A 17,373-nucleotide genomic window follows, 5' to 3' on the forward strand; every position below is an offset into this window, starting at 1 on the left:
TGTCTCCCTCTGTCTCAAAAATAAATAAACATTTAAAAAATTACATTTTATCTGGTGCTCGTGGGTGACACATAAAGGTAGAGGAAAGGTTCTCTCTGGGCCTGATTCTATCATGGGCTCTCTCTCTCTGGTATTTCACTTCCCTCCTCTGTACTTTAGCTTTTCCCCTTCAAGGGAAGCAATCTTTTCATGAAGGTCAGCAGTAATTTTTTTTTTTTTAATTTTTTTTTAATGTTTATTTTTGACAGAGAGACAGAGAGAGAGTGACAGAGCATGAGTGGGGGAGGGGCAGAGAGAGAGGGAGACACAGAATCCAAAGCAGGCTCCAGGCTCTGAGCTGTCAGCACAGAGCCCGACGCGGGGCTTGAACCCACAGACCGCGAGATCATGACCTGAGCCGAAGTCGGACACTCAACTGACTGAGCCACCCAGGCGCCCCTGGTCAGCAGTAATTCTAATTCAAATATATTCCTCTTTACTCTTCAACAGTTTCACCACTATGAGGATGACATTCCAATACATGTTCCTTTCAAATGAGATAATGATATATCTTAAGTGTTTAAAAAGCTCCAAAATTTCCTCTGTGTGAGGGATCATAATTACTGCTTCACAATGACTAGGGCTGTATCATTGTTACAAGAATCGGAATGGTTCTGAGTTACTCTTTCTCTTCGAGACCTCCCTGTCTGTGTGTTCAGTACACTCGAAGAGAGTTTCCAGACTCACCTGAGACTTGAAGTAGGTTTCTTGTGGGGTGGCAAGAACATCAGCAGAAGCGATGTCTAAATGCATGAGCGTCTGTCGGAAAGAAGGCCGGTTGCGAGGTTTACTCTGCCTACAAGTTAAAAAAAGACAGCTTGTGCACTGCGGAAGTTGGATCCAGGAGGATAAAGATTTTATTCTGCTTTATAAAAAACATTTTTGGCTCCACACCTGGCTATTTCTCAGGCAGTGTTCATGCACTGAGGAGCAAAAGGAAAATGTAATTATGAGAAACCTATAATAATAAAATGGAAATCTGTAGGATCAGTGACCTGTTTGATAATAATAGTCCCTTAGGACAAGTAAAGTAATAATAGTTACCATAGCTATCATTTATTAAGGCCTATTGTAGCAGGATATAACAAATTCATTATTTATAAATAACTCCAAGTCCACCAGTCTTTTTTTTTTTTTTTTTTTTTTTTTTTCCAACCTTTTTTATTTATTTTTGGGACAGAGAGAGACAGAGCATGAACGGGGGAGGGGCAGAGAGAGAGGGAGACACAGAATCGGAAACAGGCTCCAGGCTCCGAGCCATCAGCCCAGAGCCTGACGCGGGGCTCGAACTCACGGACCGCGAGATCGTGACCTGGCTGAAGTCGGACGCTTAACCGACTGCGCCACCCAGGCGCCCCAACCAAGTCCACCAGTCTTTAACCAGTTGATTTGTTCCAAATCCATATTAGAGACTTCCCTGAAGTTTTAGAGAAATTTTAAATGTGGTTTTGAGGAAGAAGGTAAAAGAGAATATTGGGAGAAATATATTTCTTACCATGTCTGTTTCATAAGGATTTTGAATCCATCAGGGCAAGTGGAAGGAACTGGAAGGTGTAGGCTATTGCTTCCAACACCCCAAATGATGGCTGAAGAGTCCACATCTTTGTAAGGGATCTCTCCTGTCAGCAGCTCCCAAAGCACCACTCCAAAAGACCTACAGTAGTACCAGGAACAGGTACCAAAGACACGGCAGAAAGACTGGTTTGTATTTTTGTTCTCTATTCATTTTTAATCAAAAGTATATCCAGTTTCAAAATTCTAATACTGCCATAAGAAGAACAGAAACAGAAAAACTCTGAAAAACAAATTCAGTAAGGGGTAACCAACGCTGCTAGATATTAAGACATATTATAAGGTTTTTATAATTAACTCTGGCACGTGAATAGACAGCCGGACTCCGTGAATGTAATAAAGATCCATAAATAGGCCAAATACATATGGGATTGAGTATGTGATAGAAGCGACATCCCAAACCAATGAGGGAAAACAGACTACACAATATATGCCATTGGGACAACTGGGGGAAAAATTAAATCTATAGTTCATCTTACATCAAGATAAATTCCCAAAGAATCAAAAATTCAAATGTGAAAAGAAAAAATGAAGCCATAAACATCCTGAAAGAACACATGAGAATTTTTTTTCTTTTTACTAATCTTACAGTGGTGAAGGCTTTCCAGTTATGAAATCCAGAAGCCATAAGGGGAGAGCATTTTCAAAAAAATCTAGCATGGAGAAAGAACACCATAAACAAAATAGCAAAGGTGAAAAGTATCTGTAATTCCTATGCACAAAAGGCTAATCTCCTTAGTGTACAAAATACACTTATAAATTGATAAGAATAAAGATCAGAAAGTTTAGCAAGGGATCAGAATAGTTCACAAATAAGGAATTACAAATGGTTTGTGAACATATGAAAAAATGAACAACCTAACTTATGAGAGGAATGTGCATTAAAGCCACACCCAAGATACCATTTGTTACCTAGACGGTTGGCAAAAATCCAAAAATTTAACACATTTTGGTGGTGAGACTGAGAAAACACTTATACATTTCTGTTGGGAATGTAATCGGTATAATCCCTAAGGAGGATGCGTTGGTAATAATTACCCAAATTACAAATGATCCCACATTTCTACTTTATCTTATTCTGGTGTTACATGTAATTTTAATATATGCTATTATTTTGTTTTTAAGGCTAAAAGTTATTAGTAGCCAATTTTAAGAATGGAAGAAAAGTAACTACAGGGAAATATACTATTAATAGTAAAGATTCATAATCTCAAAGGAAAAACTGGTAAAGATTTTAAAAGGCCAAAAAAAAAAAAAAAAAAGCATAGCTCATAGGGACTGTTTATTAAAAGGGCAAATAGTCCTATTATATACTTTAGATAGCTCTAAAGCACATAAACTGTATTACAGCAAAGTACATCACTGATATATTCAGTGATGGTCTGAGTCACCAAGACTAAGTAAACTTTGTTTAATGTATTTTACTTAAGAAGTTGAGAATTATATAATATATTTCAGAAAGACTTTGATACTAAATGCTTATTTGAAGTAAATTTTCGATTTTCCAGAGAGTTCAGCACATTCTGTGAAAGTCTCCAAAACTGATGATTTACTAAATACATATTCACCCTATTATCTCTCAATCCTTCTTAACACATTCATCGTTACACTGGTTAGTACCTCAGATAAGAGGAGACTGAAATCAGCCAGGAGTGAGGGACACTAAAGAATATTTTGGGAAAGCAGAAGAGTTGAAGGAGGAAAGGTCTAATAGGGTGAAGTGGGAGAGGCTTTCTAGTTGGGACAGATGGCACCACTCACCATATATCGACTTTTTCAGAGACAGGTTCATTGCGTATCACCTCTGGTGCCATCCACGCGACTGTGCCAGCAAAGGACATCTTGGTACTTTTGTCACTGAGTTCCTTAGATGTACCAAAATCTGAAATTTTTACTGCATCTGTGTGAGTCACCAAAACACTTTAAAAAGAAATAGAGAGAACATCCAGATCATTAGTACTAATAAACACCATGACTGTAATTGGCAACTTAGTTTGCTGCCTCCTACTTGTGGAATTCAGCTTGTGAGTTCCAATATTACTGGGGCATCAGCATCACTCAAACATGTGAGGCAGCACAGCATAGTGAGCTTTTTCTACCTGGTTTGAGCCTGCCTCCACCACTTACTGGCTGTGTGACCTCTGCTACCTAATTCTCCGAAGCTGGTTTTCTCATTTGTAAGATGGGGACAATTTGGGTCACAGTATGTTCTCCAGAATTCAAACATGCAGAAAACTCTGAAAATAGTATATAAATATTTTCTCATCTATATCAAGCAAACTCATTTTATTTATCTGTGGCTCATTAGAGAGTGTTGTCCTAGACTTTGCTGGGGGTGTGAGGTAATGCTATCTGATATCCTCTGACTCTAAGAGTTTTGGATACGGAACTATGGGCCTATAATAATGGCCTTCATGGAATTTTCATTTGAATTAAATGAGATTAGATATATAAAACACCCCTCCTCTATAGATATCAGTTTCCATCCTTGCCAGTCTCAGACAAATCACTAAGAAAAACACTTCTTTTAAAACATTGTTTAAATAACGGCCAACTAAAATCATGCATGGAACCATGACACTAAAAGCTAATAAGGAAAAGCTGGGACACATTTAGGCTTAAGCAGATTCCACACAAGTCGTGTTCTCCTTTTCACGGTATTTATCTGAAATGTTACCTGGGGAAAATTGCTCGTTTAGCAGATGAATACAATCTGGTACCAGTTGAATCCAAAATAGTAATATCCTTACACACCAGACTGAATTCACTTGAAATAACCTGTTTATAACTTTAGAATATTCATGAGTTAGGGTTTCAGAGGCTTAATGATATAGAGACCTATTTTTAATAATAAGAAGGCTTGATATTCAGAGTATCAGAATTGAGGTGGCTAGAAAACAGGAAACTTCTCTATCTCCTCCCTTGTCTGAACCAGGGACGTCACATTTGCCCCCCTCTCCATCAGTGTCACATGGCTTTCTATTTACCAGATTTACAACTGCTTTAGAATACCTTCATCCACATCCTACACCTGACTTTGCACCTGATATGTAAAATTTACATAATTTGCACACTTTGATTTAATGGTGTTAGTCTTGGTGAAAATGCATAAGGATTTAAATATTATGGGGTATCTGGCATAACTGCAGAACTGATGGTATCATATACCATGAAAGTCAGAAAAGGCGATAAGCCCCTAGAAAGAAAAATACTAGACGCTTCCTCTTCTGTCTCTTTTGTGCTGCTCACTATGGGATTTCTTGGCATAAGAAGAGGGAATGGACATGGGGACAGACTAAAGAGCACATGAGGTTGGAACTTTTGTCAGGTCTTCTCTGAGACAAAGCTGGGGTCACACAGCCTAAGATTTAATGGCAGGTCATGGAATCTCTCTTTACTACAAGCCAGACTGATCTTTGTCTTCTCAAAGTTAGCCTGGAATGCAAAGAGGCCAAGGCTGCTGGAAGTTCAGGGGAATACTGATAATGGAGGGAAAGGCTCATTGGGTGACTTATTACTCTAATCTCTAAATGAGAGGAGTTAAAGAAAGTAGCATGTGACTTTATATATTCTAAAATTTCCTGACCTCTTCCTCTAAAGTGAATTCTCCAGGAGAACAAGGTGGTTAAGGAGACCATTCAAAGAGGCCTTGGGCAGTATTTTGTGTCCCTTATGTGTATGTAGTGGATGACAAAAGCAACAGGTTGTGTAAGAATGTGAACATATGCAATGAAATAGAGTTCATTTGCAAGTAAAGCAGGAGAAGGTTGTTCAGGGAGCTAGTGACTATGATAAGCACCAATGAGAATCATGGTGACAAATTAGAGCTGCTTTGAAGTTTATAATCGAGGATTGATTGGTGTCTTCCATCGAGAGGATTCACTGAATCCTTCACTTTCACATGATGAGGTAGAATTTAGACTTTTTGGTCTAAAAGTTCTGGGTTCAAGTCCTAGCTCCATGACTTCAGGCTTTTCTAATATAAAATAAGAATAATTATACTTGTTGCAGCTGCCCCACACAATTTTTGCTAAGATCAAAGCAGATGTGATTACAGATATTGAAAAAAATACTGTAGACTATGAAAGTGCTAATTTTGAAAAGAGATTAATTCCTCTCTCCTTCTCTAAACCAAAAATGTGATGAGAAATAATAAAAATAATGTTTAAGTATAGGAGCTACAATGAAATCTATCATTTTATCAGTTCCTTTCTTCCTTTCATGCAGTTTGCGGGAACTGAATTAACACTCCTCTTAAAGTGGTTAGTGATGGCCAAAGAACAGAAATTACTAGAAACAACCTGTTTCTCTTAAATAGCCAGTTTATATTATCTTATGGATACCATGAACCTTGAAACTATGTATTTCCTTCTTTGCTTAGATTCTACGAAGGTCAAAGCCAAATCCATAGTCCACCTCTAACAACTGTACGGAATCCTGTGGCATACATGTTGTGAGCAAGCTTTAGTTCTAATGCTCGTATTTTCTCTTTGCCTCAGTCTCTTATTTATCTGTTTTTATCCTGTTGTATACATCTTTGAAACTTGGTTTCTAAAACTTGGGTCTTTGGGGAAAACACTAGGAAAACGACAAAGCAAGCCATTAGATGGAAACATTTGGCATTAATTATCTGAGATAATGGAAAGTGAATACTTCAGTTAATAAAGAATCTTGTTTCACAGTTGCACAATCAAAATGCAACCAAAAGGAGAAAACTAGTGTCAGGTGCCTAGAGCTATCTGCCATTTAGGTAAGTCAACTGGTCAACAATAATCCAGAAAATATGCAAATAGGGTACCCTCCATGCTGATTTAAACTGAACTGAAAGTATGATGCCTGAAAACTTCAACTATGCTCGATAAAATTCCTTATTTTAAAGCAATACAACAAAACGGATGAAAAACTCACTTAGGTGATTTGAGATCACGGTGAATAATTTTATGGAGGTGCAAATAATTCATTCCACTTGCAATTCCTGTAGACCAGTCCACTAGCAATCGGGGTGTGATCTTCCTGCCAGCTCGCAAAACCTCATAGAGTTGTCCGTGGGCACAGTATTCCATGATGATGCAGTAACATGGGGCCTGAGTACAAACACCCCTTTCAAGAAAACACAAGCACGTTTATAAATACACACATACATACAAACATACATATATCCGTATTTATATTTTAAGAATATTTAATAAATGTACTAATTAAGACCCAGTTCTTTACCTATATAATTTTTAAAAGGCATAATCTTTCCCGATTCATCAATTACCATTAAAACCCCTCTGGTCTACAGGCTTCCCTGTTATGCGCATAGACAATTTTCATTAATTTGATTCACTCCAGATTATCTCTGTTTTGTGCTGTATCTGGTGCTTTTCTGTGGGTCCATTCCATTCTGGAACAAAGAGCACCTTTCCTGAGACATATGTAGGCCAAGGATTATGTTGTTTTAGATCTTTAAGAATAATTTAAATATCTTCCTGTTAAAATTAAATAGAGGGTTTTATATATAGTGTATAGGGAGAATTCAAATAAAACATTGCTATTTTTACTATTAATAATTGAATTTTGAATTTGCCAAATTTAAGATAACTAGACTGAGGACCCCAAAAAGAGTTAATTTTCTGTATTATATAGTCTTTGAAAAACATTTCTGTTTTAAAAATATTTAAAAATATTTTTTAATGTTTATTTATTTATATTTGAGAGAGAGAGCAAGAGGGGATACACAGTGAGAGAGGGAGAGAGAGAATCCCAAATAGACTCTGTGCTGTTTGTGTAGAGCCCGATGTGGGGCTGGATCCCACAAACCATGAGATCATAACCTGAGCCAAAGTCAAGAGTTGGACCTTTGACTGAGCCACCCAGGTGCCCCTAGAATAAAAACAATACTATACAATGTATCACATATCTATGTGGTCTGTGCTTCCATCAATTCCTACATCTTCCACAAAGCCTTTTCTGATTATTCCAGTCCAAGAAGATCTTTCTCTTCTATAAATTCCTATGCTACACAGGAGCCATTAGTTTTTTATATGCAATTTTCCTCTCCCCATACAGACTATAGGCTCCTTGAAGGGAAGGTCTTGGATTCTTTGGATTCTTTTCTTTCTACCATGAGGCCTAGAAGTTCACAGCAAGTCCTTTGCAAATTTTTTATTTTTTTGAGAGAGAGAGAGAGAGAGAGAGAGAGAGAGAGTGAGCAAGTGGGGTAGGGGAGAGGCAGATGGAGAAAGAGAGAATCTCAAGTAGGCTCGACGCCCAGCATGGAGCCCAACCTGGGCTTGATCTAACAACTGTAAGATCATGACCTGAGCTGAAATCGAGGGTCAGATGCTTAACTGATGGAGCCACCCAGCCACCTAACTTTGCAAATATTTTTTTCTTTTTCTTTCTTTCTTTCTTTCTTTCTTTCTTTCTTTCTTTCTTTCTGCAAATATATGTTTTTAAGTTTATTTATTTATTTTGAGAGAGACAGAGACAGCACAGTGGGGAAGGGGCAGAGAGAGAGGGAAATAGAGAATCCCAAGCAGGCTCTGCACTGTCAGCACAGAGCCCGATGCGGGGCTTAATCTCACAAACCATGAGATCATGACCTGAGCCCAAACCAAGAACTGGAAGTTTAACTGACTGAGCCACCCAGGTGCCCCATTTTTGCAAATATTTCTTAGCTTCAACTTAACTTTCTCTGCTGATAAAATCCTTCGCAGAGACACGTGCAGATGCAAGGGGTAGGAAGAAAGGAACTAACATGGAAGAACATCTTTTATTTGTCCAGAATATTTCCATGTTTATTTGTCTTATTTAATCTTCCCCAAACCATTGCACAATAAATATGACCTTCCATTTTTACAGGTAAGGCTCAGAGAGGGAAAGTGACTTGCCCTAGATCATAGACCTGTGACAGGGCTGGGATTCAAATCCAGTCTAACTTCAAAGCCCATGCTCTTTCCACTCACCATGTTACAACTGCCTCCCTTTTTTTGCTTTTTAACTTCTGTATACATAAGCATATTGGGGATTCCTATATTAATGCTCCCTTAGAAAAGTGGTAATAGTCATATCAGCCCTACGTCACACTTTTGTTCTGAAGATGAGAAAAGAGAAGAAAAATTATCGTATGCAATGATATGATGATGAGAAGATTTAGAGGCCATGGCTTGTGATCATGTGAAAGTCTTATAACAAAGGCAGGTCATGAAGAAGAGTAATTACTCTTCATTTCCCCTGCCTTCATATGCCTGTCAAATGCCACAAAGCTGTTTCTATTACTCTCTTATCATTTTCTAAGCTACCCAGAATTCCCACCCTCATTTCTAATGAAAATTTTTTTCAAGTTCCTGTTACTTTTTAGGAGACCTCAGTGGAGTACAAATATACCACAACCATAAGCAGGCAATTTAATTTTCACTACAGAAAAACAATGAATAGGCAGGAACAATGTAACGTGCTCAAGGATATCAAAATAAATATTTGTCTGAAGCCACTCAGCAGCCTATTCAAGTATGTTTTAACCTGTCACACAAACAGACAGAAAGGGTAACAGTGATATGTTATGTACTTTTCATGTTTCTTGACTAATGAATGAGAAGCAATCATTCCATCAACCCTGTACTATGACAAGGCGTCTTAGTAGCTATAAATAGCAGCTCTATAATCACTTCTAATTGCTACCTTTTCTTCCCTTTGGCACCCGATGCCATTAGGAACAGTCAGGTTGGGTTTTTTCAAAGATTGCTTTCAAAAAACTGGGGAAAAAATACATAATTCTTCGCTTTCACTTCCCCTTCTGTATACAGTTCTTAACTTCAAAGGAAGCTGTAGGCACAGCAATCAGTATCCAGAGAGACATACTGAAATCTAATCATGCCTTCATATCTTCCAGACGGTCCTGAATGATTCATTGGCCAAGCAACACATGGCACAGATGGCTGCGAACATAACACTGCACAATGCCTCAAGAGTGTGGTGTAATGGGCCAGGGACACAGTCTCACTATTGTTTTCCATGTAGAGGTAAAGACTATTCAAGCATCTTTGGCCTATATAATGGGGTACTGGCATGGCAATACTTGCCCAAAATGCTGAAAACTGCAAATGTAGGTAGGAGGGTCAGAGGAGTGAGGTGGGGAAAAGGTTGTGAGGAAAAAGGAAAAAGCAAAAGAAAGGAAGGAAAAATAAAGCTTCTCACACCCAATACTAAAAGTAGGACACATTTCTACCTTTAGTTACTCAGGACATCTTGCTAGAAAGCCTTCATACCTGGGACCTACAGCCCAGCTCACTTCAGGACGCCAAAAAGCCATGCTAATCTATAGAATATTCTGTGTCTCAAACTCAGTATCCTAGTAATCTAAGCTTAAAAGTTTAGTTAAATGGAAGTTAAATGAAAGGCCCTGCCTTCCACTTAGAATGTAGCATACTAGAAGTGATGATTTTCTCAGGGAAGGAAAATGAAGGAAAGAAGTGAGTCTCTGACAGTCTGTCTACAAATAATCCTTCAATTGTCTTTTGAAATTTATCATCTTTGGAAAGATTATAATTCGTCTCTATAGTATTTCATTTTCATCTCATATCCTCCTGCCCTAATAGGACAACAAAAGATCGAATCATTACAACAACTGAAGCTCTCTCCCATGTCCACTGTATTGATGTGCCTTCCACAAGGAAATAAATCCAAGCATTTCAGTTAGTATCCCAGCTGAATGCTTCTCTTCTTTTCACACCTCTTTCCCTTTCCATAAAGGGGTCTTGTTTGGGAATCAAAACTCAACATCAATACTCACTTAAACGCATTCTACAAAACTGGTACCCAAGATTTCTATTCCTTAGTTGAGGGCTGTGATTCCATTGAAATATCATCACATGACCTGTTTACCTTTATAATGAAAGTTTTATCAAGAAAGGATCCCTCTTGGGGGCTGGGAAAAGTTCCTCCTAGTTTAGGGAAGGGGAATTTGTATATTATTCCACTTTTAGCTGTAGCCTCATCAGTCATACTATTTTCCAGGATTGAAATACATATATATATGTATGTATACATACATACATAAAATATATATATTTTACACACACACACACACACACACACATATAAAATATACCAAGAATCTCTAGTTTCTAAACTTTCCTTCTACCTAAAGGCTAGCTTTCCTATTCTTCATCGTCCTTCCTGTAAAGTCACTCACCATTCATTTGTTGAAGGCTAGGGCAGAATTTGGAGGTTGGCAAGACAGGGAACTCAAGAGAAAGGTACTGGCAGAAGAGATTACACATATTTAGAGTTCAGTACTGCTAAATTTGGGGAATTCAGCAAATTTACCTTTGTGCCTCCCCTTTTTACTAGTGGTTCCTGCTAATATTATGAAAATAACAGTCTGAACTAGAAAGATATATTCATACACTCTTGGAAATGACTACTTTCTGGAATGAGCATAGCATACAACTTACTATGCTTGAAAAGGGATCTAGCAAAACTTGAGGCAAGGAGAAATACTCCGAAGGTGCCTGTTATTACAAGTTAATATTTAATAAGGGAGGCTAATAGAAACTAATAAAAAAAATACCTGTCTGTTGCACAGGGACCAATTGTTCTGTGATCACTTCAGACATTAACTTTGTTTTCTTAAGTGAATTTTAAGATGTACAGGTTATCTTGAAGTGACTTCTGTCATCCCACTAATAAATGGGGTTGATTCATCAGATCTGACTGCTTCGCAAAAATCCACCTTCTCTCTCTCCGTCCCATGTACATCCTTTCTGAGAAGGGTGTACTCTGGCAAAAAGAGCTGCTAGATTGTAAAATCCTTAAACCCATGACTTTCATTGAATCGTTCTTTGGTATCCTCCCCAAACACCTAGCGCAGTATTAAGTCTATAGAGTATTCTTAATATGTCTTTCCAAGCAGGAACTCATATGTAGATACTGGGGCAAAGAAAATCTCTCTATTTCTTTTTTAAAAAAAGCCTTGACCTACTTGAAAGCGATGATGTTAGGGTGCTTCAACTTCCTCAAATGCTTGATATCCGTCTCATTCTGTTCTCTCACTTTCTTGATGGCCACCTCCTCCGCTCGGAACTTGCCCAAGAAGACAGCTCCTTGGGCTCCACTACCCAGCCACTGCAGCTCTGAGATCTCCTCAAATGGCACTTCCCAAGTATCTAGGCACACAAGCGAGAAACAAACTTAGAGGGATCTCAGAATTTGCTCAGGGACCATTCTACAAGGCCGCTCCGGAGGTACCAACTTCAGCATCACCCAGAGTGATCTCTGCACTTTGACTCCTACCTGGTAACTCACCAAAAGATATAACCTTTCTACAGGTCTTGGTACTACAGATCAGATGTTCTCACATATTAGTTTGTATCAGTTTTTAACCAATGGAATCATGCAGATCAGAGATCTCCAATAGACTCTCCTCCAAACGAAACATATTTTGATATTCCCATGGCCCCACCTCACTTCAAGCTTCCATGTTCGATCCACTTATTTTGTCTCTATACCACTATCCCTACTCCATCACCCGTGGTACGTGTTGTTTTATTCCTCTTTGAATTTCGAGGCAGATGTTCAATTAATCCTTGCTGAATGAATTTTCAATGATACTCTCCCAAGGACCTAATTATGCATAATATTTATATTAATATTTACCTTTTATTGAGTACTAGTGTAGTATAGAGCTTTACATCTCATGTGCCTATTCTTTCAACAATCTTATAAATCTGGCCTTATTATGGTTATTTGTAGATGAGAAAACAGAGACAAGGAGATTAAGAACTTACCCAAGGTCATAGAGCTGGTAAGTGGCAGAACTTGGCCCAGAACTCAAAAATTGGCTGATTCCAGGGACAGTGCTTTTTCCACTGTACCACATTGCCTCTCATTAAGTAACTAAGAGGGTCATTAGCCATGATAGATTTACTCATATAGATGCACTATTTTCAAGCTTCTCTCTTTCTTAGATTTCGATTTTTTTGCACCAAAAAAGTAACAGGGGTCATTTCTAAGTGGCAACATTATTGATGATTCATATTATGTTCTTTATCCTTTTCTGTATTCGTTTTTTTTTACCACGAGCCTGTAATACTTTTATAGTGAATAAAATGCTATTTTAAATAAGGCACTTCAAAAATTCAATCAATATGTGCTTTAATCTCATGGAACTTAAAAAGAAGAATATGATCCATTGATGCTTCTCCTTGCCCCACTTTTTATCAGTGCATTGTCACTACACTGCTAAGAAATAAACATCAAAGTACCCGAAGTCCCATGGAGTGAGGAGAGGATGATGACAATGTCAAAGGTTATGGGAGATTTTCATTAGATCACCAATCACTAAAAGGTCACTGTTGGCAGAACACTGAACGAGGTAGTGTTGAGTCAGCTTTGAAGATATTCTGGTCTTGAAAGCAAATCAACTCACATCTACTATGGTGATGAAGCAGCAGAAAGAAGTCATCAGTACCTAGAAGGGAAATGTATTTCCTTCTTCTCTAACTTTCTCAACCTTAAGAGAAAAGAAATTCTGTAAATTCTTAATAAGATGTGGCTTCTCATTACAGCGGTCAAAACATGACCTTCCATATGATTACATAGAGCTCAACAAATAAAAGGGAGGGTGGTTGATAGCATAGGTATTTAACCCATTTTTCTGCTATGAGCAGATTAAAGGTTTCTGCTCTATTGAAGTTAGATGGATGTTATCTAAAAACAAATTTCTCTAAAACAGAAATAGCTCACAATTATGAAGTCACCACACAAACAAATGATACCAAGTAAGATGTGAAGGGAAAGAGTAACTTAAAGCCTTGACTGCTTCGAGTATCTTGCTGGCTTCGAATGACTGACAGGAGTTAAGTGTCTCACACGGTCTCACTTCCATCCCCAAGGGCTTATCTGTGCAGCACACACAGGACCCAGATATCGATGGCATACTGTCAGAGGGGTTTAGTGGTTAGGTGTCCAGTGAAGAACTAAACACAGTTTCATTTTGGCCATTCAGGGCTCAATAAAGTACTCTTACTGGATTCTGGGACAAGAACATACGGGGCAATATTTTTCTGAGAAACTTCATAAATGCCCAAGTTATCCTAATTTTTAATATAATAACTACTAAAATTAGATATCTTTGGGTGTTTTTCCCCCTATTTACTCAATTTTTATTTACTGTTAAATGCTAGAAACACTAGAAAATATTAGAAAAAACAACAAAAGAAAGTATTTTATCTGCAATCCCATTCTGTATTCAGTTTTCATCTAACCTTCTGGTCTTTGCTTGTATGTATATAGCTGTGTAAAAGTTGTATGTGACATATAACCTTTTCCACTTTTTTCATGTATTGTGTATTTCCCATGTATTTACAGGTTTTATTATAGGCTTTAATAGTTGCTTACTGTACCCTTTTACCTTTTCTTTTTCCATCTTTTTGTTTGCTGATTTAAATTGGATACTTTTTTCTTTCTTTATATTATTTCCTCGAAATCAGTCCTTAGGTTAAAGAGTATAGATTCCTGGCTCTTCGTATACCATTCAAAACTGCCATTCAACAGGATTTCGCTAGTTTTTGCTGACAGTATTAATGTATGAGTGTGTTCCTTTTACTTTAACTTTGCTAGCAATGAATATTGTCAATAGTCTTTTTGGTTCTAATTTATTTAGGTGTAAAGTAGTGTTTTATAAGTTCGCACTACTTTGATTGCCAGTCATATAGAATATTTTCTCCACATCCGTTTAACACTCACATCTGCTGTGCATGAATGGTCATTTTTATCTGTTGTGCATTTATCTGTTGCGGTCTTACAGTTCTCTAAACTGGAGGGAGTTTTCTATTTCTTCGATACATATGAAAAGAATATTTTTAAAAAGACTTTTTCTTTGTATTTTACTATTTTTTGAATGAAATATTTTCATAGATGCATGTCATTTCCCTTGAAATTTCTTCTACTGCCCAATCAATCTTCTAAGAGTGATCTATAGTTGATTTTATTTTAAGTTTAACCTTTATATCCATCTGGAGTTTATTTTGGTGTATGGAGTGAGGACCAAGGCAAGTTCATTTTTTTCATATTGTTATTTAATGATTCCAAACCAATTTGTTAAATAATTCTTTCTTTTCATATCATTTTATACTGTTTATATTATAATTTATTATATTTTTAGTGTATATATGTTTTTAAGCAATCTCTATGCCCAACGTGGGGCTCAAACTCATGACCCCTAGATGAAGAGTTGCATGCTCTACCGACTGAGCCAGCTAGGCACCCCTATGATTTATTATATTCTTATTTTTAATGTTTTTATTTATTCTTGAGAGAGAGAGAGAGACAGAGCATGAGTTGGGGAGGGGCAGAGAGAGAGGGAGAAACAAAATCCGAGGCAGGCCCAGGCTCCAAGCTGTCAACACAGAGCCCGATGCAGGGCTTGAACCCACAAACTGCAAAATCATGACCTGAGCTGAAGTTGGACGCTTCACCGACTGAGCCACCCAGGCACCCCTAGTATATTTTTAAATAAATAATTCCTATTATTTATTATTTTTATAAAATGAGAAATAAATTAAAATACAAATGATAAATACATTTGACACTCAAATACCAAAAAGGTTGATGATTCAATACTAAAGGATAAAATTTTCCTGTGCTAACAGTAGCTCATGCCTGTGTTATTCAGCTATGTTTAGCCAATTCTCAATTATCCATAGAAAAATAGAGGGGACCACACTGGAAATTCAGGAACCTTCATATACTTCAACCACCTTCCCATCAGTCTGTTTACTGGACAGAAGTATCAGAAGTAAAAGTGATTGATGTGGTTTAATCCTCTTGTCCCATCCCAATGTCCCTGTCAATATCTAGTTGGCAGCCAACGAATAGGAAAATGATAGAAAAAAGAATGTTAATAATGAGGATGTGCAAAATTGGAGGCTCCCGACAGTTGATGAGCGACCAACCTGGCTGTGTTCGGTTCAGGATTAGTCCCAGACTTTCTACTGCTTTTATATCTGTTCATTGGTACTATTCCCCAGCTTTTATCTTATGATTCATCACTATGACTACTATTTTAATTCCAATATCCACTGTGATCCGTAACCACATGCCCCCCCACTTTAAGGCATAAGTTCTCCTTAGTTTGTGTTCAGACTTCACTATGACAATACTTGCTATAAGACTGGGAACTATTTGGCAGTAAAAGATTTCAATTACACATGCTACCTTACTTGGACTTCACTACCAAATACTAAATGAGAGATGAAGATGTCATTAAAATTTTTGAAAAATCAAGTGAAATTTCCTTGTAAGTATACCAAATGCAGAGACACATCTGTTCTGTGGGCTATCCTCTGGTTGACTGTAATCCAGGATTAAAGATTAGCTCCCTGATCCCAGAGCTGACAAGGAAAAAAACTACACCTAGTTTCTGGCTAGTGAATCTCTTTCACGGCCCACAGTAACACCAGCCTGCAGTGGGGTATCCTGTCATCTGCTGAGGAGTTAGGCAGCTATAATCTGCCTTGTAAGCTTAAGCTGACCAGGCCGGTTTCTTATTTACTCTTGAAATAAGCCTTTCTGAAAGTCACATAATCAATTGGAAGACAATTAAATACAAGTTTACAGGATAATTCAAAAGTTTGTAAAGCTCCTGTTGACAGACACATAAGATGTATCCGTTGCTCCTCTTTATGAGCCTGAACCTACATTTGGGTCCTGAGACCTCCAAATTACCACCAAAATAATTATTAGACTGGACAAGTTAAGACCCTAAAAACCAAATGCAGTTCATCACATAAGCAGATATTAGTAGGTTTTATGTCTAAGTAGAGAAGAAGGAACTTTTAAAGTAGTAATAAATTGAGGGCGGTTATCTCTGGGTTGTGGGATGACAAGTGATTTTTATTTTCTTCTTTGTGTTTATCTTTATTCCCAAGTTTTAAAATATTAATACTGTTTAACATAGAAACCCCTAAAGTTTGTGTGACAAGGGACAGCTTTTTAACTTCCTTGAAGGCTTAAGACCATAGCGGGGGAAAGAAAGGTGGAATGTGCAGGGTGAATGGGATGGGAGGATGTATGAAAGACAGAGAGAGAGAGGCAGACAGACACATCCTGGGGACTGACAAAGAATTACTGCATGGAGCAGGAATGGATATTGTGATTGACAAATCCTGGAAAGCACACCTGGGATCGACAGATTTGCCAACAAATCCCAATACACTTATGGGAAAGGGGTATAGAAGGAGAGGCTGGTATTGGTTAAGAGAAGGTATTTCAGAAATATGAGAAAATGAGAAAAGAAAAATGAGACAAGTGGTGACTGATGTCAACTGGCTGTTGTGGAAAAGCCAGCAACAGTCTCGACTGAAAGAGATGAACATATTTTTAAGAGAGTCACAGAGTCCAACATGCAGTTATAAAATAAATAAAACAGTCTCATTTCTGATCTATATTTCCGGTCCTTTCCAAAATGTCTTGATGAGAGAACTGTTAACCAAATCATTTACATGAGGCTACCAAGATACCTATCAAAAGCCTTAAAAAGCCACAAACCCTCTTAACCCAACCACTCCCTCTTCTAAGAACTTATCCTAAGGAAACCAAAGACATGATAAAAATAATCACAGACATAATCAAAGATATGTGTGAAAATTAAATAATAAACAGATGTTCATTGCAGTGTAGCTTATGATCACTAAAAACAGCAAACTGCCAAGCGATTGAGGATTGCTTAAATAAATCTTAGCACATTCATGCAATTTAATATAATGCAAGCAT

The 17,373-nt window shown here is 37.6% G+C and overlaps 1 protein-coding gene across 12 annotated transcripts in view; it reads right to left on the minus strand.

Annotated features, from left to right (window-relative positions):
- The window catches only part of MAP3K13 (mitogen-activated protein kinase kinase kinase 13), a 170,420-nt gene that overhangs the window by 27,561 nt on the left and 125,486 nt on the right, over positions 1 to 17,373 (minus strand). For 11 of the 12 annotated variants that reach the window (XM_078453153.2, XM_078453154.2, XM_078453150.2 and 8 more), the window contains 5 exons: positions 11,582 to 11,765; positions 6,520 to 6,711; positions 3,373 to 3,531; positions 1,535 to 1,693; positions 727 to 835 (listed from right to left, as the gene is read on the minus strand). In XM_078453153.2, coding sequence (XP_078309279.1) covers positions 727 to 835; positions 1,535 to 1,693; positions 3,373 to 3,531; positions 6,520 to 6,711; positions 11,582 to 11,765 — 803 coding nt within the window. The remainder of the gene's footprint in view (positions 1 to 726; positions 836 to 1,534; positions 1,694 to 3,372; positions 3,532 to 6,519; positions 6,712 to 11,581; positions 11,766 to 17,373) is intronic. The other variant, XM_078453162.2, reaches the window with a different exon arrangement.

This window comes from Panthera onca, chromosome C2 (genome assembly GCF_046562875.1).
Source record: "Panthera onca isolate mPanOnc1 chromosome C2, mPanOnc1 haplotype 2, whole genome shotgun sequence".
NCBI classification, from domain to species: Eukaryota; Metazoa; Chordata; class Mammalia; order Carnivora; family Felidae; genus Panthera; species Panthera onca.